The sequence below is a fragment of the Primulina huaijiensis genome, chromosome 3 (assembly GCF_012295235.1).
Source record: "Primulina huaijiensis isolate GDHJ02 chromosome 3, ASM1229523v2, whole genome shotgun sequence".
Classification (NCBI taxonomy): Eukaryota; Viridiplantae; Streptophyta; class Magnoliopsida; order Lamiales; family Gesneriaceae; genus Primulina; species Primulina huaijiensis.
The window spans coordinates 695,797-721,784 of record NC_133308.1 but is presented as its reverse complement, the minus strand read 5'-3'; the positions used below and the strand labels follow the sequence as shown (position 1 = coordinate 721,784).

The window sequence follows — 25,988 nt, the reverse complement described above, 5'->3', positions numbered from 1 at the left end:
TCCACGTCCTAACTTAAAAATAAATATATTTAATATAAATATCACTAAACCAATATATCTTATTTTAGAAAGTCCCAGAAAGTGTCTGAAATGAAACCAAACACTTGATTTTTCTACTACTCATGTATCCACAAATAAATTGAAAGGCAAAGACAAAACTCCGGATCCAATCTTATGGAAGAACGGCAAGCCATAGTAGCATATACATGTTACAAGTTCTGAACGAACACAAATCGAGAGATGAAACCAACATAACATTTAACACACTTCACAAATTTCAAGATTCAAATGTTGGTAATTGATATAAACAAGTCCACCAGCAAACACGATAAGATTGGAATTTTTTGGGGCATTCTTTCGTCTGTGAGATTAACTAGCATTAGCTTCGGGTGATGACAACAATCAGCATGATAATGATAGAGAGTAGCAATGACGATCGAACTTTCTCTTCCAAAAGATTCTCGAGCTCTGAAGCGGGTTTATCCTTGGGAGAAGATTGGATCATCTCATTCACCAGCAATCCAAAGCTTTCAGCCAATTCCAAAACCCTTGACCTTGTGAAGTTCAGGATCCACCTCATGATAAGGGCTATTATGTCTGGTTCTTCTTCAAGGCAGTTCAAAAATGTCTTCTTTTTTGCTGCATGGATAGAAATGCCGAGAGTTCAATAACCTAATTCTTATCATAAATGCGGTTCACTTGTTTGGGTAATACCGAATTCTGATGGAGTTTGACTAACTAATGCATCTCAAATCCTCTAATTTGAGAGGTTTGGTATCCTTTTATCAAATCCTTCAAGTCAAATATGGTGCAAAATGACTATCAGCACCAATAATTTCAAATGGACAACATTGATCAACTGCTCTGGAATCAAGACTTTGAACATGATGAGGATGGCAGATGAAGATATTGGGTACCATGTTACATAACGTAGACAACAAAAAATAAAACAAGAAAAGAAATCCAAAAAACATAGGTCACATAGATCTTAGGTGTTCTCTTAAAATGGTTGGTTTTCTAGTGGATCTTGATTCACTTCACTTCAAAATATCTCGCATCATAACATTTTATACCTATTAGAATAACGTTTATGTCAACAAAAGAGAGCATGTGAAAGCAAAATGAAACTACATATATAATAAGAATAATTTAGTTCAAATGTAAAACCTGCAAAAATAGAGCCTCGTAAATCTTGGACTGCTTTGTTACTCTGTATAGCCTCCCAAACAGCTTTATCAGATGAAATGGAGGCAACCGTGTTCTATGCAAGAAATCAGTTTCCTCAGTAACAGAGAATAAAGCTATTTTAAATCCAAGATTTAAAGGAGACTTGAAAGAGATTTCTATCACATTTTCCTTCCATGCAAAACCATTCTCACCCTTTTCACCTTTTAAATAAATTAAAGTTACTTCAGATGTCACGAAATGAAAAAAATGGATGGAGTCATAATCTGCTAGCAGGGAAATGATTCCACTTCACGCTTTTCTTCATAGGCAAACATGAAAAATGATGTTTTTCCATTCAAAGAGAAATGCAAACATATCCAAATTTGATTGAGAAAAAGGAAAAAACAAGTACAAAGAAGAAACGAGCGTCTCAAAGTTCATTTTTCGGATACAAGTGACAAATTTAAATAAAACAACGCATAATTGAAAATCGTTTATGTTGCACAAAACCAAATGATGTTAAATGGCTGTCAACTATGCATTTTATACGCTTTCATAAATTGAAAACATGATGATACCCGAAAAGCAGGCTCTACTTGCATGGTAGAAAAAGCATCATGAAATTTCGCATATCCAGGAGACTGCAGCATATTAGTCTGATCGAGGCGATACAGCAATTGCTGAACCCCATCTAGCTCTGATTTAGAAGCAGAATGGGTGTTCACAAACCTAAGCAAATCATGATTTGATAAATACATCATTAAGTTCATGAGATGAATGCAATTAAAGCAAGATTCAGACAGTAGTAATCAAAGAGACTTAAAAATCAATATCATGATCTCAAAAAACCAAGGACTTGGACACATGGTTCACGTAAAAACTAGTTCTACTTTATTTTGTGGAATATTATATTCCGCAAACCACATATTTTGTTGAAGTCTTAGTAATAATGGAATAAAATAAATCTAAGAAGTATATAAACAAGAGCAATCCATCCATCCCACCATGTCAGCCCAATAAAATAGCAATCCAGACCGATCTGTACAGACCATTTGGCATCAATTGAAACCTAGCCATGATGTAGCCCAGAACAATCATGCGTAGGTTCTAACCTTTTTAATTTCATCCTAGCCACCATCTTAATTTCAGAATAGCCACCATACGGCCGTGCGGATGGGGCAGAACCAGTGTAATGATCAGGACAGTCACCTCTCAAACTATAAATGTTTTTATTTTTATAAAAACGCATGTATCACCACACAGAATAGTCCCCACTTACAAGCTTCCATTCCACCCAATTATGATGCTGAGCAAGCAGTTGATGGTGGTCGATCACCTCGAAACTAGAATAAAAATCTAAAATTTATTTTCTAAAACCCACCAAAAATGTACAGCACCGCATCTTGTAACTAGAATGAAATCTCAGTTAGACTAAATACGCAGATTTTGATTACTAAACAAGAAGAAATTCCAAGCTAATTGCCCGACATTACAGCCACTCACCTCTGGAGATCGGAAATCGCCCTTCGAACCTCGACTCGTGATGGAACCGGCCCAAATACACAATCACCATTACTTGGAACAACAGCTTCGAGTGCGCCTTTATCAGAGGTTTTCCCGATGATAGGCTCCAAAGAATTCGAGTTCTCGGTGTCGGACACGAAACCTCCTTCCATGATTGAGAACTTTTGGGGATGAGAATGGATATGTATGCCAGCAAACTCTTCTTGTTTCCCTATATTTGAGCAACAACATCATTGTGGTTTCTTTAAAAAATTATTATTATTATTATTATTATTATTATCATTATTACTATCATCATTATTACATTACGATTCAATCCAATCCTTATATAGTATTATCCAACAAAAATCCAATCTTTATATGAGCCCATTATGTTTCAACTCCCGATTTTGTAATCTTGATTTTGAGGTGAAAGCAGCTACGAGTGCCAGTTAGGTTTTTCTACTTCGTCTGTCATATCCAATCTGAATGTTGATTTTAAAAAAAAAATCGAGTTAAACACTAAATCAAATTGATTAAGGCTTTATTTAATTAATTATCAAGTACATAAGCAGAATGATTATTAAATTTGGGTTCACCAACCAGAAAGAAAAAGAAATGCTTAACCAATTAAAGCAAAATAATGCACAGTGGTCCAAATGTCTTATCACACGACTTGTGTGATTTCAGAAGAATTTTGGATCTCCTAAATCTAAAAAGAAATGGAAGAATATTATAGTTTATGTACTTTCCGAGTATATCATAAAAATGCTTTCTCTTTGCTTGGTGGGTAGCTCAAGTTCAGGCTCAAGTGAAGAAATTGGAGAAAAGTATTGGTCAACCATGTCTTGTGATACATGCTCCAAGCTTGGAGGATCCCACTGCATGTTTTACAAACAAATCACATGTAAACGGAGGAAATGTAGTTCTTGTTTATCATAGTGGTACTAGAGATTTAGATAAGCGAAAAGTTTCAAGCATTTATATGAAAAATGATGCCAACGAGTTACAAACAATCAGTTTTACCTTTGGTGCGAAATCTTTGTCAACTAGCTTTGCCCGAACACCCTAGCAAGGAACATGGAAAGATGACAATGGCCCAAAATGTTTGCGGCTAATGAAACAGAAACTGTGATCCCTTGAACATAGTACCTCACAGAAGTCATGGCTTATCTGCCCCGTGATTCCTTGTACGGACATTCTATACTCACGAACAAGACACCGGTCAAGAGTTTGAAATCGACCTTCACGTATCTGGACCAGACATTGATTCAAATAATGAGAAAATGATGGAAAGGAAAATGAGAAAAATAATGACAAAAGTCGATTGAACTGAAAACAAGGAAAATGATGGAAGGGACTTACGGATCTTAAGGAAACCTTCAAGCTCAAGGGCGCAGCTTCTTTAAGTTTATTCAAAGTTGAAACACACCATGCATCATTTGTTTTGGCAGCCTCGTTTTTCTATAAAAGTTCATAGCTTAGAGTTGCAGGAAACACTGTATGATAAATTTAAGCACGAGCAAGTTTAAAATCCCTTTCCAAAGTTAGAGATATATATGCTCACCAATGATTCAATTATTTCTTCGACTGTGTCGTGACAGAAACATCTGTTGACAGATTCAATCCTAAAGATCAAATGTTGAAGAGCACAAATTGAGTGATTGGGAAACCGATGAAAATAAAAAAGATTAGTCTAGAGCTAGGATTGCAAAGCACAGTGTATTAACACCCTTTCCTAGTGGAATTAAAGTAATATTCAACAGTCAGCAGAACATAATCACTGATAAGCTTTATTGAATTGGTGTTCATGGAACCGATACTAAGACTTGCAAGAAACAAATACCTATGAATTACACTTGTTTGATCTAGATGAATGGGATCCCTGTGATTTTCTAAAGAACTTTCAAGGACAGAGGGACAATCCGTTACCAAGTTTCCAAGTTGTTCTTCAATTAAAGGAAGTTTCTGCAAGGATAGAGGATGATGAGCAATACAATTTAATTGCATTAAATCCAGTGGGAAATAAAAAAGAAAACAAAGATCGAATTTTTTGAAAAAAATAAGTAGGCCTGACTGTGAAAAGTGAATAGTGAGTAGCAAGCCCACAAGATGCCATTTGCGCTCCGCTAAGTTTCTCTCCTGTTAGAGCCACGTACTCTCCTATAAACAGAAAATATACAGATTCAGAGGCTCGATCAGTAGCCTGATCAGTTAACATATCGATCAAACGGGCATGAGAACAAGAATAATCATTTTCCTGCACATTCCCGTCCATACAAGCAAAGATATATACATGTCAAATGAATAATAGAGAAGAAGAAAGGAAATGTGAGATTGTCCAACCACCGGTAGCCCATTATGTGTCAATTATTCGAACTGGAAACCAAAAGTTGGCCAACCTGATGTTCTTTTGATTATCATACATAAAATCAGCAAATTTGTAAACTAAAGAACAATATTACTGGTAGAAGATCGAAAAATATGGGTGATTCGCATCTATCTCAACAAGCTAACAGCGATGAACACTGTTGAAACACACTAAAATTTAAGAATTACCCAAATAGCCAGGCAAATGGGAGAGGCGAAAGGATGCTCCAGCATCTGGATGGAAACCAATTAGCGTTTCAGGAGTGGCAAAAATCTACAATTATTGGGTAGAATGGAGCTAATTTTTTTTCGAACAAGTAAAAGCTGCAAGCATGTTGTGATTAATTCCCAGTGAAGACCTAAATGACAGCAGAAAAAACATTTTTTCAACAGCACATATATTTTTTAGGCTCCTTGTTCCTTTATTATAAAGATAACCAATGAAGGCAGTAAGAATACTCACATCGAAGTATACTGTGGTTTGAATTTATTTTTGTAATCAGCAAACAATAAATTCTAGAACATCACTATTTCAATGCAAGAAACATAACTTCATATGGATTATGTTCAATTTCACGGATATGTTTTCTCTCTCAAGATTTTCATACCTAATCTGCAATTTCAGCTTCACTCCACCATTCCTCTATAAAAAAATTCTAGCAAAAATATGTCGGAGCTATTTGAGCACCCCTAAAACTAAGTTATACACAATAAGTTAAATAACGACAAAGAGAAGAATAAGAAGTTATTCAGTATTATGTCTTTATCATACAGTTCTATCGGTTGCAAGTTGGAACATGCCAGGAATCGAAATTCCAGCTCCACCACCCATAGTAATCCCATTTAGAATAGCAACCTGAATGGAATATAGGAAACTAGTATAAATTCAATACAACCCAGACAGAGTAAACAATTTAGCATCAATAGGTACAAGCAGGTAAATATAGAAGTGTCATGCAACATATATTCATGCATGGGAAAATTAGTTTTTTTATATGGAAACATTCATTCTTCTTTATTTATAAGCAAACCTTAATTCAAATAGAAAAGAACACATTTCCAAATGCTGCTTATTAAGAGATAAACTCCAAGGATACAGAAACAGAACAAGAACATAGAGCCAACATTGTCCAAAAATCCATCGCTTTTTCTAAGCCTTCTCAAAAGATCGAACGAGTGTAAAGAAATTATTGGGAGAGAGTTGCACAAACAATAATCGTGTTGAAGAGGAAAATGTAGTTATTTGCACTCTGAAAATTTGAAATTCAAGTTATATTATTACATATATCTTAGGAAGAGAAACGATGACTTGTCGTGCAACGTTGACTACCACACACAAATACATAACAATGAAGACGCAGATCAAATATACTCACATGTGGCTTCAAATAAGTATGAAGAGAGTACATAAAACCATATGCCTTCAAGAAGAATTCTTTGCACTCGTCTAGATTCCCTGTATGAGTAGGATTAGAACTTACAGCTAATTTTGCCAAAAAAAGATAAAAAGCATGTCAACAAACATAGTGAAAATAAAGAGGCCATCATCATATTTCTTATATCATGATTCATGAAGAAAAATCTCACTATTTTCTAACAAAGAATTGTCACGGCACATTCTGAAATCCAAAAATGATTGCTTCATCCTGAAGTGGTCACCACATAAAATATGAGGATGTTTTAGCATCTTTCCCAACAAATTTCCTTGTTATGAATATAACTAGAGTGGAAATATCTGTCTATGCTTTTTTCCACCCAAATCAAGGACCCTCAATATGCAGGGAACTGAGAGTGGTTGTAGTGAAACTAATTTTACGAGTTCACATAGAATCAGACAATTTTTTGATTAAGAAGATAAAAGATAGTGAATCGGTCAATTTTACAATCAAGAAGATTAATGCAGCATTGAATGCCCTTTACAGATGCCAATAGCAATTATTTGCACCCACATATCTGACATGTAAAAATGTCGATTATTTTGTAACTTGGCAGGATCTGATACCCAAACCGGTACTATAGCAACATGCAAAAACTAAATGTTCATACATAAGCAAGCAAATGAACAGAGATCGTGTAAAATTTCTATGTTATATTCCTTCTTTCGATAGGGGTCATGTTAAGATGGAATCTAATATACAGGCTGAATTTTAATAAGAACTACCTTTAGTTTTTAGATTCACTCATCCTAATTTCTATAGGGTCCTTGTCCTCCATCCCCAAGTCGCCATGATAACTGCTAGTTCATAGAGCAAGCTAAAGGACAAAAGAATAGTGTACAAAATAATGCATGACAATTATAAAACACATTGTCACTTATGTGCGTAGACTACGAAAAAGAGATAACGTGAAAATGCTGCCAACATCAACCTAGGTCCTAGAAGTTTCCAGTCTTCTTATAACAATATATGTAATTAACATTATTTCTACACTCACCTTTCCTCTACCCGATGTTCCCAATTTAAGGATGAATTTATCAGTGTTGGCATGACTAAGCTCTTAGCCACGAACGTATTGCTTTGTTTAATAATTCCAGGAACCCTTCCATCTCATCAAGTCCCCTCCCTTTTGGTGGCAAACCACGACGCAACTACCACTATCGGTTTTTCTATTTCCACTAATTAAGTATATTAGTATATGTAATGCAATCAAGATCAATAGACATGCAAACAGATGTGTGTGTGTGTGTCTAGAGAGAGAGAGGAACCTTTTTTTATCAAATTATAGAGCGAAACAATATCTCCACCAGCACAAAATGCCCTGCCTCTACCCTTGAAGAATTTTAATTCACCATGGAGTTATTTATAAGTGTAAAAAAANCAAGACACCGGTCAAGAGTTTGAAATCGACCTTCACGTATCTGGACCAGACATTGATTCAAATAATGAGAAAATGATGGAAAGGAAAATGAGAAAAATAATGACAAAAGTCGATTGAACTGAAAACAAGGAAAATGATGGAAGGGACTTACGGATCTTAAGGAAACCTTCAAGCTCAAGGGCGCAGCTTCTTTAAGTTTATTCAAAGTTGAAACACACCATGCATCATTTGTTTTGGCAGCCTCGTTTTTCTATAAAAGTTCATAGCTTAGAGTTGCAGGAAACACTGTATGATAAATTTAAGCACGAGCAAGTTTAAAATCCCTTTCCAAAGTTAGAGATATATATGCTCACCAATGATTCAATTATTTCTTCGACTGTGTCGTGACAGAAACATCTGTTGACAGATTCAATCCTAAAGATCAAATGTTGAAGAGCACAAATTGAGTGATTGGGAAACCGATGAAAATAAAAAAGATTAGTCTAGAGCTAGGATTGCAAAGCACAGTGTATTAACACCCTTTCCTAGTGGAATTAAAGTAATATTCAACAGTCAGCAGAACATAATCACTGATAAGCTTTATTGAATTGGTGTTCATGGAACCGATACTAAGACTTGCAAGAAACAAATACCTATGAATTACACTTGTTTGATCTAGATGAATGGGATCCCTGTGATTTTCTAAAGAACTTTCAAGGACAGAGGGACAATCCGTTACCAAGTTTCCAAGTTGTTCTTCAATTAAAGGAAGTTTCTGCAAGGATAGAGGATGATGAGCAATACAATTTAATTGCATTAAATCCAGTGGGAAATAAAAAAGAAAACAAAGATCGAATTTTTTGAAAAAAATAAGTAGGCCTGACTGTGAAAAGTGAATAGTGAGTAGCAAGCCCACAAGATGCCATTTGCGCTCCGCTAAGTTTCTCTCCTGTTAGAGCCACGTACTCTCCTATAAACAGAAAATATACAGATTCAGAGGCTCGATCAGTAGCCTGATCAGTTAACATATCGATCAAACGGGCATGAGAACAAGAATAATCATTTTCCTGCACATTCCCGTCCATACAAGCAAAGATATATACATGTCAAATGAATAATAGAGAAGAAGAAAGGAAATGTGAGATTGTCCAACCACCGGTAGCCCATTATGTGTCAATTATTCGAACTGGAAACCAAAAGTTGGCCAACCTGATGTTCTTTTGATTATCATACATAAAATCAGCAAATTTGTAAACTAAAGAACAATATTACTGGTAGAAGATCGAAAAATATGGGTGATTCGCATCTATCTCAACAAGCTAACAGCGATGAACACTGTTGAAACACACTAAAATTTAAGAATTACCCAAATAGCCAGGCAAATGGGAGAGGCGAAAGGATGCTCCAGCATCTGGATGGAAACCAATTAGCGTTTCAGGAGTGGCAAAAATCTACAATTATTGGGTAGAATGGAGCTAATTTTTTTTCGAACAAGTAAAAGCTGCAAGCATGTTGTGATTAATTCCCAGTGAAGACCTAAATGACAGCAGAAAAAACATTTTTTCAACAGCACATATATTTTTTAGGCTCCTTGTTCCTTTATTATAAAGATAACCAATGAAGGCAGTAAGAATACTCACATCGAAGTATACTGTGGTTTGAATTTATTTTTGTAATCAGCAAACAATAAATTCTAGAACATCACTATTTCAATGCAAGAAACATAACTTCATATGGATTATGTTCAATTTCACGGATATGTTTTCTCTCTCAAGATTTTCATACCTAATCTGCAATTTCAGCTTCACTCCACCATTCCTCTATAAAAAAATTCTAGCAAAAATATGTCGGAGCTATTTGAGCACCCCTAAAACTAAGTTATACACAATAAGTTAAATAACGACAAAGAGAAGAATAAGAAGTTATTCAGTATTATGTCTTTATCATACAGTTCTATCGGTTGCAAGTTGGAACATGCCAGGAATCGAAATTCCAGCTCCACCACCCATAGTAATCCCATTTAGAATAGCAACCTGAATGGAATATAGGAAACTAGTATAAATTCAATACAACCCAGACAGAGTAAACAATTTAGCATCAATAGGTACAAGCAGGTAAATATAGAAGTGTCATGCAACATATATTCATGCATGGGAAAATTAGTTTTTTTATATGGAAACATTCATTCTTCTTTATTTATAAGCAAACCTTAATTCAAATAGAAAAGAACACATTTCCAAATGCTGCTTATTAAGAGATAAACTCCAAGGATACAGAAACAGAACAAGAACATAGAGCCAACATTGTCCAAAAATCCATCGCTTTTTCTAAGCCTTCTCAAAAGATCGAACGAGTGTAAAGAAATTATTGGGAGAGAGTTGCACAAACAATAATCGTGTTGAAGAGGAAAATGTAGTTATTTGCACTCTGAAAATTTGAAATTCAAGTTATATTATTACATATATCTTAGGAAGAGAAACGATGACTTGTCGTGCAACGTTGACTACCACACACAAATACATAACAATGAAGACGCAGATCAAATATACTCACATGTGGCTTCAAATAAGTATGAAGAGAGTACATAAAACCATATGCCTTCAAGAAGAATTCTTTGCACTCGTCTAGATTCCCTGTATGAGTAGGATTAGAACTTACAGCTAATTTTGCCAAAAAAAGATAAAAAGCATGTCAACAAACATAGTGAAAATAAAGAGGCCATCATCATATTTCTTATATCATGATTCATGAAGAAAAATCTCACTATTTTCTAACAAAGAATTGTCACGGCACATTCTGAAATCCAAAAATGATTGCTTCATCCTGAAGTGGTCACCACATAAAATATGAGGATGTTTTAGCATCTTTCCCAACAAATTTCCTTGTTATGAATATAACTAGAGTGGAAATATCTGTCTATGCTTTTTTCCACCCAAATCAAGGACCCTCAATATGCAGGGAACTGAGAGTGGTTGTAGTGAAACTAATTTTACGAGTTCACATAGAATCAGACAATTTTTTGATTAAGAAGATAAAAGATAGTGAATCGGTCAATTTTACAATCAAGAAGATTAATGCAGCATTGAATGCCCTTTACAGATGCCAATAGCAATTATTTGCACCCACATATCTGACATGTAAAAATGTCGATTATTTTGTAACTTGGCAGGATCTGATACCCAAACCGGTACTATAGCAACATGCAAAAACTAAATGTTCATACATAAGCAAGCAAATGAACAGAGATCGTGTAAAATTTCTATGTTATATTCCTTCTTTCGATAGGGGTCATGTTAAGATGGAATCTAATATACAGGCTGAATTTTAATAAGAACTACCTTTAGTTTTTAGATTCACTCATCCTAATTTCTATAGGGTCCTTGTCCTCCATCCCCAAGTCGCCATGATAACTGCTAGTTCATAGAGCAAGCTAAAGGACAAAAGAATAGTGTACAAAATAATGCATGACAATTATAAAACACATTGTCACTTATGTGCGTAGACTACGAAAAAGAGATAACGTGAAAATGCTGCCAACATCAACCTAGGTCCTAGAAGTTTCCAGTCTTCTTATAACAATATATGTAATTAACATTATTTCTACACTCACCTTTCCTCTACCCGATGTTCCCAATTTAAGGATGAATTTATCAGTGTTGGCATGACTAAGCTCTTAGCCACGAACGTATTGCTTTGTTTAATAATTCCAGGAACCCTTCCATCTCATCAAGTCCCCTCCCTTTTGGTGGCAAACCACGACGCAACTACCACTATCGGTTTTTCTATTTCCACTAATTAAGTATATTAGTATATGTAATGCAATCAAGATCAATAGACATGCAAACAGATGTGTGTGTGTGTGTCTAGAGAGAGAGAGGAACCTTTTTTTATCAAATTATAGAGCGAAACAATATCTCCACCAGCACAAAATGCCCTGCCTCTACCCTTGAAGAATTTTAATTCACCATGGAGTTATTTATAAGTGTAAAAAAACAAATGTAAACCTACAATTCTTTAATAAAACACCAAGCAACGGAAAAAAAGTGACTTCTAAAAAGTCAAGAGCCTGGACACTTGAAAGGAGGTGTACCTTTGAGGCTACAAATCCAATGTCAGGGTTGTCTTCCCAACTTTTGTAAAGCTTATGAAGCCTGGATACCTATGTTCATCCGTAAAAACTTTGTCTCAGATAGTGCATCATAAAACTTAAACGCAATGCTGAATTGTGCTTGATTTTACCATGCACCATAATTGAAACAACTACAGAAATAATCTAGCTTAACCTTGATCATGTAATGTCCCAACAAACATAACAATGGAGCCACACGACTCTCTTTCTCACAACTGGAATCAACAAATAAATCCTAGCAATTCACATCGATGACAGATGAAACACCAAATCTAAAACTGCTACACTACCACATATCAAATTAAATCCAAACACCACCACACGATGTATTCAACCGCAAAAAAGCAGCAATCCCATTGAAGACAGAACTTACCTGGTGAATTATTTAAACATTCATCTAAAACAATCATAGCAAACAACAATTAACCAAAATCTGCAGAGTTTCACCCCCATATTTTAAAAAGCTTTTAATAATGTTTGGTTTTGTCACCTCACAGAAATTTACGACTTTGCCACTGTTCACAATCTAATCATTCCTAATAGAGCTACCTCAGCATTGCTATCAGATAAAAGACAAAATCTTGTACATGGGACCTCAAGGAAGCATTTCAACAAACACAGAAAAAGAAACAACCCTCTCATCAGATAGAATTCCAAAATTTTACCGGTTCGATAGAGTAAAAAACGTTAACGCCAGCAAAGGAAACACGAATATCAACAATTAGGAAACCGAAGCATCGAAAATACAAACAGCAGGCGATCAAAAACTGACCATGGAGATATTAAGAGCGTTGAGGGAAGAGGGTCTATTGAGAATTGCCGTTCTTGAACTAGCTTTGGCTTCAACAAGCACCTGAAAGCAAAATCAAGGCAACCAAATCGAACGGGGTAAAAGAAAGAGATAGAGGGTTAAATGCAGCGAATAACGAGTGAAAGCTTACTATATCATCGGCGTGATCGTAGATGAGGGGATTGCTGGGAAGTGAACTAAGGCGTCTATATCCATAACTGGGCCAGAAACAGCTCCTCAGAAGCAAAGCAGCATTATGGCTTCGCATTTTTCTCTCGATTCAGCTACAATTCTTATTTTTGTTGATATCAAACGTCCGAATTCAGAGTTTGTTTCTTGATTCAGCCCGGGATTCTTGGAATTAAAATACGATTTTAATGTGTTTAGAAAGATGAAATTCAAAATGGAATAGCTATTTGTGGAATTTGATAAGATTGGTGAAATTTTCGTAAAATTGGCTAGATTTCACGTTATTTCTTGAAACTTCCTCCTAAAAAAATAAAAATAATTTTTATAACTTGTTCATAAATTTTAAATGTTTTTCTCAAATTTCATAAAATGTTGTTTATCTAAAAATACACATTATCGATTCACAAATATTTATATCATATATATTTTCTAGAAGATTATTTCAAAATCAATTTTAAATATTTTATATTAAAATTTTTTATAAATAAAATGTTTTAATTAAAAAATTTATTGTTTTAATAGTGAAAACTTAATTTATCGAAATTTGACAAATTTATTTTTAATTATAAACTTTATTATTTTTGTATTATTCAATTAAAAATATGTTTTATATGTTTGAAAATAAATTTTTTTGGATAAAAAATAAGAATATTTATATAAATATTGTTAATAAATAAATCATTTTAAAAAATAAATACAAGATTATTTTATATAAAATAAATTAGTTTTAATGGTTAAAAAAATTTCCAAATTACATTAAAAATTTTAATTGAACACTCAAATGGAATTTAAAATCCATGATTTTTAAAATCCAATTCCAAATCCAAATTCAAATCAAAATATTTTTTTACTGATCCAAACATATTGTTAGAGTGTTTGTACTTTCTGATATGATAACGACTTGTTTGGAGGATTGATCATAGTAATGGATTTTCTGTTTCGGAAATTATATTTAATTTTATTTATATATTTAAAAATTGGATAATTAAAATATCAATTGCTAACCCTTAATTTAATGAAAAATATAAATATTTTATTTATACAGTTTGGTCCCTCGAGTTTGATTTTTGAACATCTAATTAAGGGTAAGGTGTTCCTCTATCGGTTTGGTTTTAAACTATCTATTCGGTTTGAAAAATTATTTAAATTAATAATTAAAGTATATTTTAAAATATAATATATTATCTTTTTATTAATTTTTTTTATAAAACCTTTAAATATAAAACTAAATGTATTAAACAAATAATAATCAACTAAAAGTTAGCAAAAATATATACTTAATTCAATAAATATCATTTTATAAAATATATAATATAAAAAATTTATTAACTCAATTAAACTTCAGGTTTTTCGGTCAGTTCGGTTTTGACATATATAATCTAAACGAACCTCATAAACTTCAATTTTAACATCTCATAATCGTCTTACATGAGACTTACTTTTCATCCAATACAGCCAACTCCATTAGCTTCACCTACAAAATTCGAACATTCGATTTTGAGAATTTCGTATACTTGGAAGTTGGAATGTGTAATGAACGTAAAGGGAAATAATCACTTGTTTTTTTTTTTACAAATATTTGAAAATTTCTAAATTTTGCATACTCTGCTATAAGATGTTCTTTTCTCATGGAATAAGAAATGTTATACTAATCCATGTCTTGTGGACTTTGTATTACTCTTTGATCTGCCTTGCTTACAAATAACCATATACAAGATTCTCTCGTTGATAAATGAATTCTTCCATGATTTATAACATATATATAAATTAATGATGCAAGATTGAATGATACTAAATCGTAGTTTCCTTTTTAATTTTTAAAATGGATGACGTCCGATCGATTGAAAAACCTCTTGTTGTTTTGGCTTGTGTATATTTATCTTGGAAGATTGTTAAACATATATGGAGTTTCGTGGAAATAGAGAAGGAACCCGTCAAGGTGCTTGTCACGGGGGCCGCAGGCATGTTGAATCTTATCATAATATTAATTTTTAAATATTTAATTTCAAGCTTAATTTTCTGTTGGAATTATGATCAGTATAATTTCAAGCTGAGTTTTTGCATAGTTTTTGTTACCTTAAGACATGTGATAGTCTCTTAATTGAATGATCATATTGTATAAAAGGTCAAATAGGGTATGCTCTTGTTCCCATGATAGCAAGAGGAGCAATGCTAGGCCCCGATCAACCTGTAATTATACACATGCTTGATATAGAACCAGCGGCGGAGGCGTTGAGAGGGGTGAAAATGGAGTTAGTTGATGCAGCTTTACCCCTCGTTAAAGGTAATTAACAATACTGGTTGCATGCCATTCAATATTCTAATAAATTACATTAATGTAATCGCGACAAAAAAAGAAAAATCACGTTAACTAAATCGGCTGTATGTCTAAATACTAGGTGTATTTGTGACAACCGATGTGGTGGAAGCTTGCAAAGGTGTTGATATAGCAGTAATGTTGGGTGGATTCCCTCGGAAGGAAGGCATGGAGAGGAAGGATGTTATCTCCAAGAATGTGTCCATTTACAAGGCTCAGGCCTCGGCGCTACACCAGTATGCGGCCCCTAATTGCAAGGTAATTAATTAAGTATATAAAAAATAAATAGAGTCGGAAGGCAAAATGGCTAGCTAGATATGTTAGTTATCTTTCAGTTTTTGTTAATTGCTCATACGATTTGTATAGAAAAATTAATTGAATCCCATTAAATCCCTGAATAGATGGATTATATTATTGATGTACGTAGGTGTTGGTGGTGGCGAACCCGGCCAACACAAATGCCCTGATCTTGAAAGAACTATCCTCAATCCCATCTGAGAACATCACTTGCCTAACGAGACTTGACCAAAACCGAGCTCAAGCCCAGATTTCAGATCGGCTGGACGTCCCCGTCACCGACGTGAAAAATATCATCTTGTGGGGGAATCACTCGTCCACTCAATATCCAGATGTTAACCATGCAACTGTTAACACGGCAAATGGGCACAAGCCCGTTAGAGAACTCATTGCTGATGATCAATGGTAAACCAACTGATTAATGGAAGTGCTATATATGCAATTTATGTGTCGCATTGCTCACGTTTACACTCATGAGTTAGATAAAATTTGATTTCCTGCTATTTGTTTAGGTTAAATAAAGATTTTATTACCACGGTGCAACAACGTGGTGCGGCCATTATCAAAGCTCGTAAGCTTTCTAGCGCACTCTCTGCTGCCAGCGCTGCTTGTGATCATATCCGGGATTGGGTTCTTGGAACGCCTAAGGTTTAATTAAAACGGCATATTTCATTTATTTATTTCTAAAAAATTAAAGCATCACAATTTTCAAAATATGAAAATTCAAAGACAGAAGGGCACATACGCGTTCTCTTTTATCAATTACAATTTATCTATATTAAATAATCCTGGCATAATTTTGTGTAGGGCACATGGGTGTCAATGGGAGTTTGTTCTGATGGCTCCTATAGCATACCACCGGGCCTGATTTATTCATTCCCAGTTACCTGTCACAAGGGAGAATGGTCGATCGTGCAAGGTTAATTAGTTTTTTTTGTCATTCCAATATATTATAATAACAATATATAAGATTAATGTGGAAATATGTTCAAAATTAAGAACACGTACATCGGGGTACTATTTTCAGGTTTGAAGATAGACGAATTTTCGAGGAAGAAGATGGACGCGTCGGCTGAAGAGTTGAATGAGGAAAAATCACTGGCCTATTCATGCCTTGGTTGAGTGATTACAGTAGTCGGGGATATATATCCTAGCTAGCTATATTAATTTTACCTTCCCCCATGTATAACTGAAATAATATGATTCGTGTAGAAGTAATGCTTACTAATTTGTTAAAATTAAGGAGCTTGTCCTTGTTATTTCGGTTGGAAAAATGCTCAAATTTAGCTCTCTATTGTTTGATTTTTCATTCTTGAACTATGAAGTAGATATTCGTATGCCAAAAATTAAGAGAAGATGGAAAAATCACAAATCGCAAAATCATATTCAAATTATTTCCACGATTCCATGGACAAAGAATACAAATCCTAATTATTAATAAAACAAAAAACACAACAATATTCTTGAATCCAGATACACATTAATTAATTGAAGCCTAGAATATCCAACATTGAATATACAGTGACGGATGAATGTTTGAGAACGAAATTAACCCATAACAACAAACCATACATATGTCAAGAATCATAAATAAACTGATTAATAACCCAAAGGCAGTCTCCACAACTCAGAACGATACTCTTGGTGATCATTTCCTCCTTTAAGTAATTTAGTGCTATTACCAATATCATAATCACGCAAAGAAAACATCCCAAATTCGGAACTCGAAGCCCTCATGAGATCCAATGTTAAATGTCCTCCAGTTTGTTGGGAGGGGCAGGGGCTGCCCAAGAGCAGTATATTCGATCTGTTTTGAACCCAAAGGTTTTCCATCTGATTATTAAATTTGAGAATATTATCCTTGCTGCAGGCTAAAATGGAGGCTCGATTTTCGGCGATCAGCTCTCGCAGCGCATGGCTGCATCTGGCCGGAAGATCTGAGGAAGCAGAGATGCTGTTCCAAGTGCAAGGACTTTGGTTCGTCGATGACAGAAGAGAGAGAGCACACTCACTGCTATTAGGGAAGTGGTGTGGGTTTCTCCTGGCGGCCATCGTTTTCATATCTGCATGTAATTTTATACTCAAAAAGTACGTAAAAATGGGAAAATCTTATGGTACGTACATGAGGTACAGATGCAAAGTAACATATATAGAGCATGGGCATCTTTTAAAGTGCAGTACAGATTAACAATATTCAAATATACAAGAAAGACAATCGCGACCATAAAGACAGAAACAATCAGGGGGAAAAGTGAGGAGATCGAAGCTATTTTACATCATCCCATGGATACAATTATACAAAATAAATAAAATTCACAAGTAATTTTTAATGTATTCAAGATTTGTCCCCTCACCTCAAAATTTGGATCATCCCCCCAGGGAGACCATTACATGTGAGCTAACGTGAAATTAGTACGCGTTGAGTAATCGATATACCGCAACGACTTTTTCTTGGCCAAAATCACTCTATTTTTTCTTGCACCATTTGAATCCGCAATTTTTTACTGGGATGAATGGGATCGATTGATTAAAAGTGAATAAATATCTCGACTCAAAATATGATCAACCTTCGACTTAAGGCATAGTAATAAATTTAGCACGTAAACTAGACAACTATGTCGGATTACTTATTTAAAGACTTCGTAGGAAAGTTTAATATTCCAAACGACATCATATTCATAATTCAAATAAATTTTTAAAAAAATGTTCCAAATTCTTTTTTTTTAAAAAAATAATAATGTAATGATTTTACCTTGGACGGATCTCTTAGAAAGGGAATGCTTTTGAGAACACTTTCTTCTTCGCTCATTATGCCCTGCCAGTCTCCTTCTGCAACTCCTCTTTGATTCATCAAACTCATCCAAGGTATGAAACCTGCTAATTCAAACAAAAACATTCTAGAAATCGTTCCCATTATCCAAAAAAAATCCGACTTTCGACCAATAATTACCTGCTACATTGTTGGCAGAATCGTTGTTCAATTCCGAGAACTACTACTTTCGGAGCTTTTGAGTGCTTCGCACAAACTTTGTGCCTCCTGTGATAATTCTTAGCATTCACCAGCACCGCCCCACATCCCTCCACCTGACACCTAGGCACCACCGCCGGAACGGCGTCAGGTACCGCCGCAGCTGGCTCCGAGGGTTTCTCCCAACTGGGGTCGCAGAATTCCCCCTTCTTGCCCGTGTAAGATGGGCGGGCGCAGCTCCTAGGAAGATACTGCCTCTTTCCCAGCTTCAAGCATGTTAAATGCGGGTCCGGGTTGTAGTAACAGGGCCCTTTACCCGAATAAAGAGATAGAGAAGACGCAGAACAACAATGCAATCCCCCATTCTTTTCTTCCTCTCGCAGCATCAGCGCGTCAAACGCACCAGCTTCCACCAGCGGCCTTCCGGCTGAGGTAGGCGGTGCGTGGACATTACCACCGAGATCCCATGATTCCCATGCAGGGTTCCCACAGCTATTACTATGATGCTCACCCACACCATCACCACGGCTTGCATTGTTGTTAAGCAGAGTCCAATAATACTCCATCTTCTTCCCAGTATGAGTTAGTGCGTGCTTTTTCCCTGAAAATCGTGGTACCTTTCTTTGAGCAGCGGTGGAGGACTAGAAGTGGTTGGGGTAGTTAGCGGAATTTAAACAAATGATCAGGAAATGACTCTGCAGCAACAAAATTCACGGATCTGGTTTTGTTTTATTCCAAAATAGAGAAAGGAAAGGATCGAGGATTTAAAAACTTGGAGAGGAGAGACTAGAATGTCGATGTGATTGTGGACCGAGGGGGCTGCGGAATTCAACTGTGTGCTAATCCAATAGGGCAATGTTCTTAAAGAGAAAAGCTGCAACTTTTGCAGACTGAGTAACGTCATGAGATGAACAGAAAATGGAGCGTCAAAATTTAGGGACAAAAATAGGTGCTTTTTTTTTGTATATAAACATATCATTGACCAATTGCTGAGTTTTTTGTTGAGTAGTCAATTCATTTATGAAATTAATTTTAAAATTGCTTTGGAATGGGTGTTGGAGTTGTTACATGTGAGTGTTTGATTAATTATACTGTTTATTTTATTGGTGATATTTGTATATTATTACGTTCGTTCCAAGATTTATCGAGTGTAAATCGAAAGATAGCAGTCGTGAATTTCATTGTCATTAAAAAATTAATTTCGTCAATATTAAGCCATTGATTGGGAAAAAATATTATAATTTCTGTAAAACAGAAGTAATATATGTTATTTGCAAGCAAAAAGTGATAAAAACGAACAATAAATATTTGGAATAATTTATAGTTATTGTTCACGACAATGTATTACTCAAGTTTCCTTTGATTTGTGTTCTTGGGTCACATTATAATTCTTTTCAATGTGTCGGAAAACATATAAAAATTATTATTTGTTTTTGTTTAAGTATACTGAAGAGACATGTAGCACTTATGTAAATAATAATTAATATTTCTTTACAAAATTTATATCATTTCAAATTTCAATGTAATAAGATATTCCAAGATAAAGAATTAATTTTATCAACAAAAGAATTAATGATACTCTTTCTGGTGACTGAAAAACTCGTATCACTTTCATTAAGAATAAGCATTCATGGATACAATATTTACCAATCAAGAAGTAAAATCTCCATGTACCCAACAGAAAGGTGTAGGAGAAGAAAAAACAAATTGTGCTAAAGTGTGAACAACAAGATTAGCCGAGCGTCGCAGATTAGCCGAGCGTCGCATGTGCTTGAGGCTAATAACTCTTTGTTCCACGACCATACGTTTGATCTCCTGAGCACAAGAACCAATGTAACCAAAATCTAGCGATGGATCCATGATTGCTTGCACGACCATCTGTAAGACAGAGAAAACTTAGACGTTGGAGAAGGGCCTATCCGTCAACTGATGTAAACCCATCTTCAAAGTTATAATAATAAGTTCTACATGTACCACTGATAGTGGTTGCTGATCAATTCGAAGCCCAAAAACAAGTATTAAGTTCCCATCGGAGTTCTGGAGTACTCGTGCAACACCAAAAGCATTATGTGGATCCCTGAAGGCGGCATCCACATCAAATCGGAATTGTCCCATCGGGGTTATGGGATTATGTATACGTCACAGTAAACTTTTAAATTATAATTTTTATTTTTTAAATAGAAAGTTGATATGTCATCAAATATTTGATAATTTTTTGATGTTTTAATATACCTACATAATTAAAACATAAAACGAACAAATTTAGATGATCATTTTAACTATTTTCTCTGAAAACCAAGTTAATAGCGAATAGGGATGTCTATATATTGAAATTTTCAATACGTATAATTAAAATACCAATTATGTCGAAATGTCGTGGTATACCGAAAATTCGTTAAATTGTATATACCGTTTTACTCTGAAAAATATCTTATATATTTTTTAAAAATTTAACTTTATTANTGTAAATTTCGGTATCAATATCATATTCTACCGAAAATTTCGATGAATTCGTTATTTTTCGGTACGGTAATCTTGGTACACCGTATTTTTTTTACCCTAATCTGCATTGCCCGATATGGAATAAATTACGTGCATTTGTATATTCGTAATGTAAACAATGAATTTTTTTAAACGGATGTATTTATAATTTTTTTTGGGTATATTAATAATGATTCATTTATATTTTATATAATATTGAATAGTGAAAGTCATAATCTCCTACCATAATTCGTTATATTGGTGTCCCTATGGATTCTTGAATGATGTTTCTTTCAAAAATTGTATAAATGATTAGTTCTTGACTTGTGATGAATATCTTTTGTAGTTTCTAAATTTAATTATTCCTCATTTTTTTAATGCAAAACATATATTGTTTTTAACAATCAATTCATTCTACTAACATGCACACAAAACATTAAAACTTAATTATATTTCACACTATCTTCATAAATATATAAAAATTGATTATAAAAGCCTTTGATTTGAAAAAATAATGTATTTAAAATGAGCTTCCTCTTGGTACTATTTTTTTTTTTATATAAGATCCTATAATAATGGGTTTAAATTAATCAATTTATATTGCAATAAAGAATAGGCAGATAAAATAGTATTCAAATATTTATTAATAATTACAATTTTATTAGTAATTATAAATATATAACTAATGATATATTGAATAAATTAATGATTTATCTAGATAAAAAAAATATTTTTCGCTCCAAAATTTCGTAATTGCATGTACACACAGGTAATGTTTAAAAAATATAATTACCATCTGAATATTGAATATATTGCTGCAACATATATACTGTATTATTAAGTGTAAGATCCTCAGGTCATCTCCAACCCATTACGTTATCTTAGTGTCACACTAACTTTAAAATAGTATAATTCCTACACCAAATACAAAATTCATCTCCAACCCATCAACTCTAAACTCTACACTAAAAGGAATATTCTCGAAATATTCTCTATTATTTTATTAACAACAAATAATTTATTTCACGAAATATTTATAAACACAATAATTTAAATATCACTAATATCTAAAATCATTTCTATATTAAAATTCATTATATATATTAATGAATTAAAATATTAATTAAATATATATTTATAATTACTTTAAAAAATTTTAACATTTAATATTATTATTTTAAATACTTAAACTTATTACTTAATTAAATGTAATTAACTAATCATTCAAAAAAATTATAATCACACAAATAAATATTTTGAACATAAATTACTAACATACAACTAATATTAAAATCACTTTGTTAAAATTTATTGTTTGAAATAATACATTTTAATGATTAAATTAGATTATAAAACTAATTATATAATATTTAGAGTTTAAGTAAAATAACATAAAAAAGAATTACAAAAATAAAAAAAAGAAAAAAATAAATAAGCAACGCTATTGCTACATGCAACACTGTAGCAAATATCAATCTTGGCGTCAACCATAGAGCTGGGTTGGAGAAGGAAAAAACTACACCATCTTGCTTTTTACGTTAATTTAGAGCTCGATTAGAGAAGCTCTTAGAGTAACTATCTTAGAGCACACCAAAATATTTAATTTTATAATTATTTTTCTTATCCTACTAAAAATCTCCTAAAGTCACTATATATTTTACAAATAAAAAAATATATACAAAATTTTTTTTTAAATCGAACAATTCTTCTAAATTAAAAATAATTTCGCGTTAATTGTTTAGTATTATTTGATCAGATTAAAATAATAATAACACATACAACGTGTATGCATCTTTTACTAGTTTAAATTTATATATGAACATTAAAGTTCTTTAATTTTTTCCGTCTAATTGGTCACCAATTTTTTTAAAACTCAATATTGTAGTATAGCCTTTGTAAATTTATAAATTTAAATCATGAATCTCGTCCCATTATCAAAATTTTAGTCAAACATTTAATTTAATTCATAATAATTTTATGTAAGCAAGAAAGCTGTACATTTTTAATTCGATAACGACTTATCAATGGAAGTTGTTGAATGCACGCTATTAACGCTTTGGTTTGATTGGATGCGAAGTCCTAAAAAAACAAAGATAATAGATAATAAATTGTATATTTAATTGTTAACAAAAAAAAATTCAAGAATATCATGTTCAGTCATGGGCCACTAGCTATTTTATTTTCGTCACTTGAAAGAAAATAAAGAAAATGTACTTTTTGTGTCTACAATGACAATTTCTTCCGCAATGTACCGTTAATTTAACCGATTTCTCTTGTTAGATGATATGAGATATATATGTTGGATGCATCCATTCATATTTAGAATAAAGAGCGGAAAAAAAAAATTGTCGTATAAAATATTCGTCAAACAAAATTGACATATGAAACATTTTATAATAGTTTTTTGTGAGTTTGCCTATTTCTTATTTTGGTCTTCTAAATCTTGAAATTTGGGATCTGGTTTTGTAAATTAAGTTGTGGTTTGGATTTTGATATTTTTTTAGAGTAGGTCTCTTGTGAGACGGTCTCACGAATCTTTATCTGTGATACGGTCAATCCTACCGATATTCACAATAAAAAGTAGTACTCTTAGCATAAAAAGTAATACTTTTTCATGGATGACCCAAATAAGAGATTTGTCTCACAAAATACGACCCGTGAGACCGTCTCACAAAAGTTTTGGCCATTTTTTTATGGAGTGATTACGTAAAAGATGTTATTATTTTTTGGCGTCATGTAAACACTTCATGAAAAAACTAAAAATCAAAACACAACCTAACTTATATTAATAAAACTCAAATTTCAATACTTATAGGGCTGACCACGAAATAAGAAATTTTAGATGACAATTTAGACAATTTTTTCTTGAATAATGTTAAAGGTACAACTAAAAACTCGTACAATCATATTTACGACAATTATATCTTAAGATTTGTTATTATATCGTGAGTTTTTGCTATTATTTCGTGATATCTTGTATTGAATTTATCATGAGATTTTGAAAAATAGAATTTTGGTAATGAATTTATTGTGTTGTAAGAATTGATGTACAAATTTAGTTGTACATGTATTGTTATTCTTTTTTCTTATAACCAATGTTGTGTGGCACATGATGTGTGGTATATAAATTTTTTAATTTTGATATTTTTTTGTGAAAAAATATTTTTTTTATTGATATATGATACTTATATATTATGATTAGATAGATAAATTAGAGATAAATTCGATAAAAAATCGGAAAAAGATAGAGAGACGTACAAAAATTACTAGTAATCTCACACCAACAAAATTAGAACTAGTAAACTCGCACCAACAAAATTAGATAATTAATATTATGAAGGGTAAAACTTTAAAAAAAAATTAGTGTAATATTGACATATCAAAATTAGTCAGCACGATGTGTTTAAGTTTAATAATATAATGATAATATAAATAAGAGTAAAATGATAAATTTTTTAAAAAATTCACTTTTATAATAAATTTTTTTTATCGGTGTGAAAATACAAATGTACGAGACGAGTAGAAAATACAGAATAACAAACTATCTTTCATATCGGTATGCTGATATTTAAATGTGCATGAGACATTGGAGATAGGGATGTCAATTTCTCTGAACCCGTTGGACGATCCGATACCCGACCCGAATAGAAGAGGGTATGGAGGGATTTTCAGACCCGATTAAATAATTGGGTAATCGGGTATGAAGATTTTCGGGTTCGGGTATGGAGACGGGTTTGATATGATCGGACCCACACCCGACCCGAATACCCGTTTAAATTAATATATATAAATATATATGTATATATATAGTAATTATATTTATTTATATTAATGATTCATCAGTCAATCCACCGATTTTCGGAGTTTTCAATACATATAATCATAAATTTGAAAATTAAAGAAAACGATGCTTTGTATATTAAAAAGCGTGAATAATTTTTCTTATTGTTCATTTAAATAATTTTTTAAATATTCATATCTTCATTGAAACAATTTAAATTTCAAAAAATTGAATTGTATATGATAATTGGGTATTTGGGTAGGGTATGAGTATCCGATAATGCGATGGATATGGGGATGGATTTAATAAATGAGTATGGATTCGACCCATACCCTACCCATTGTCATCCCAAATTGGAAACATTAGCGCCCTTATTCATTTAAGATCACCACTTGTATTTTTTAGGTCCATGGCTTTTAATACGCCCTCTATTTTAGGTTATTGTTAATGGGTTACAAGTCGTCTAGATTGACGACAAAAATAATAGTCATCTCCCCTTTTATTATTATTATTTTTATATTAAAAAACTCAAGTAATAATGCACATTAAAATATTAATTAATTTCCACTTTAAATATAAATCAAATCAATTGTCTCACATATGTAAATATGTGAAATAAATAGTAATAAATTTATTTTATTTTTGTTGGTTTACATTTTTTGTCGAATTTATTAAAATATTAAATGTAGATATTTGAGAGAAATGAAATTTTTTTATTATCTTTCTTTAAACTCAGGAGAGATTAGAGATGATTTTATAATATACGTGCTATATTAATTTTTTTAGTGTTTAATAATTTTTATGTAAAAAATATTTATTATTTTATTAGAATTTGATATTTATAAATTAATAAACAGATAAAATTTATTGAGATAGTTTAACTTTTAAATAAATTAAAGATAAGTTTGAGAAAAAGTCAAAAAAATAGAGTGATATATTTTAATAATTAATAATTTCACATCAATAAAATTAATTAACAAATATTATAAATAATAAAATTATTAAAAAAAATTGATATCACGTTAAGATAGCAAATCGGTTAATATTATACTACATATTTGAAAGATTTTATAAAATATATTTGAATAATAATTTCGAAATCAAATCTCTCCGTCTTGTCAACGTCAACAGCAACTGAAATTATCTGCACCCTATTTGTGTATATCCTTTAATTTTATCTGGAGATAATAATAATAATAA

The 25,988-nt window shown here is 32.6% G+C and overlaps 4 protein-coding genes across 4 annotated transcripts; 1 reads left to right on the top strand and 3 right to left on the bottom strand.

Moving 5' to 3' along the window:
- Nucleotides 1–235: 235 nt before the first annotated feature.
- On the bottom strand, nucleotides 236–7,829 carry LOC140972787 (3-hydroxyisobutyryl-CoA hydrolase-like protein 1, mitochondrial). Its single transcript, XM_073435207.1, has 15 exons — nucleotides 7,745–7,829; nucleotides 6,417–6,496; nucleotides 5,813–5,896; nucleotides 5,230–5,314; nucleotides 4,748–4,833; nucleotides 4,517–4,638; nucleotides 4,238–4,298; nucleotides 4,036–4,134; nucleotides 3,823–3,924; nucleotides 3,697–3,738; nucleotides 3,419–3,551; nucleotides 2,671–2,902; nucleotides 1,746–1,896; nucleotides 1,168–1,261; nucleotides 236–639 (listed from the first exon to the last, which is right to left on the bottom strand). Exons 2-15 carry the CDS (start codon nucleotides 6,447–6,449, stop codon nucleotides 380–382), a joined length of 1,584 nt encoding a protein of 527 aa, XP_073291308.1. The 5' UTR covers nucleotides 6,450–6,496; nucleotides 7,745–7,829; the 3' UTR covers nucleotides 236–379.
- A 26-nt stretch (nucleotides 7,830–7,855) lies between these two features.
- On the bottom strand, nucleotides 7,856–13,174 carry LOC140974614 (3-hydroxyisobutyryl-CoA hydrolase-like protein 1, mitochondrial; the record flags this gene model as incomplete). The annotated part of the gene is made up of 12 exons (XM_073438168.1): nucleotides 12,907–13,174; nucleotides 12,738–12,818; nucleotides 11,927–11,995; nucleotides 11,718–11,781; nucleotides 10,390–10,469; nucleotides 9,786–9,869; nucleotides 9,203–9,287; nucleotides 8,721–8,806; nucleotides 8,490–8,611; nucleotides 8,211–8,271; nucleotides 8,009–8,107; nucleotides 7,856–7,897 (listed from the first exon to the last, which is right to left on the bottom strand). Coding segments are annotated over exons 1-12 (990 nt in total), but the record flags the coding sequence as incomplete, so codon positions are not given.
- Nucleotides 13,175–14,721: 1,547 nt separating this feature from the next.
- Nucleotides 14,722–16,849, top strand: LOC140972015 (malate dehydrogenase-like). The gene is made up of 7 exons (XM_073434488.1): nucleotides 14,722–14,905; nucleotides 15,070–15,228; nucleotides 15,344–15,519; nucleotides 15,689–15,963; nucleotides 16,071–16,206; nucleotides 16,366–16,477; nucleotides 16,586–16,849. The coding sequence occupies exons 1-7, from the start codon at nucleotides 14,767–14,769 to the stop codon at nucleotides 16,678–16,680; spliced, it is 1,092 nt and encodes a 363-aa protein (XP_073290589.1). The 5' UTR covers nucleotides 14,722–14,766; the 3' UTR covers nucleotides 16,681–16,849.
- A 74-nt stretch (nucleotides 16,850–16,923) lies between these two features.
- On the bottom strand, nucleotides 16,924–19,443 carry LOC140972014 (uncharacterized). Its single transcript, XM_073434487.1, has 3 exons — nucleotides 18,509–19,443; nucleotides 18,311–18,432; nucleotides 16,924–17,621 (listed from the first exon to the last, which is right to left on the bottom strand). The coding sequence occupies exons 1-3, from the start codon at nucleotides 19,090–19,092 to the stop codon at nucleotides 17,158–17,160; spliced, it is 1,170 nt and encodes a 389-aa protein (XP_073290588.1). The 5' UTR covers nucleotides 19,093–19,443; the 3' UTR covers nucleotides 16,924–17,157.
- Between the last annotated feature and the right edge of the window lie 6,545 nt (nucleotides 19,444–25,988).

Excerpts from the sequence above, each read along its gene's own strand:
- LOC140972787 (XM_073435207.1), bottom strand. The coding sequence starts at position 6,449 with ATGTACTCTCTTCATACTTATTTGAAGCCACAT. Across the intron at positions 3,739-3,822 it reads TAAGCCATGACTTCTGTGAG|GGTGTTCGGGCAAAGCTAGT; the intron begins GTACTATGTTCA and ends GTTCCTTGCTAG. Across the intron at positions 2,903-3,418 it reads TTTTATGATATACTCGGAAA|GGAAACAAGAAGAGTTTGCT; the intron begins GTACATAAACTA and ends GCTCAAATATAG.
- LOC140972015 (XM_073434488.1), top strand. The coding sequence starts at position 14,767 with ATGGATGACGTCCGATCGATTGAAAAACCTCTTGTTGTTTTGGCTTGT. Across the intron at positions 14,906-15,069 it reads GCTTGTCACGGGGGCCGCAG|GTCAAATAGGGTATGCTCTT; the intron begins GCATGTTGAATC and ends ATTGTATAAAAG. Across the intron at positions 16,207-16,365 it reads GGGTTCTTGGAACGCCTAAG|GGCACATGGGTGTCAATGGG; the intron begins GTTTAATTAAAA and ends AATTTTGTGTAG.
- LOC140972014 (XM_073434487.1), bottom strand. The coding sequence starts at position 19,092 with ATGGAGTATTATTGGACTCTGCTTAACAACAATGCAAGCCGTGGTGAT. Across the intron at positions 18,433-18,508 it reads TTCTGCCAACAATGTAGCAG|GTTTCATACCTTGGATGAGT; the intron begins GTAATTATTGGT and ends TTGAATTAGCAG. Across the intron at positions 17,622-18,310 it reads TTCTAAGAGATCCGTCCAAG|ATATGAAAACGATGGCCGCC; the intron begins GTAAAATCATTA and ends AATTACATGCAG.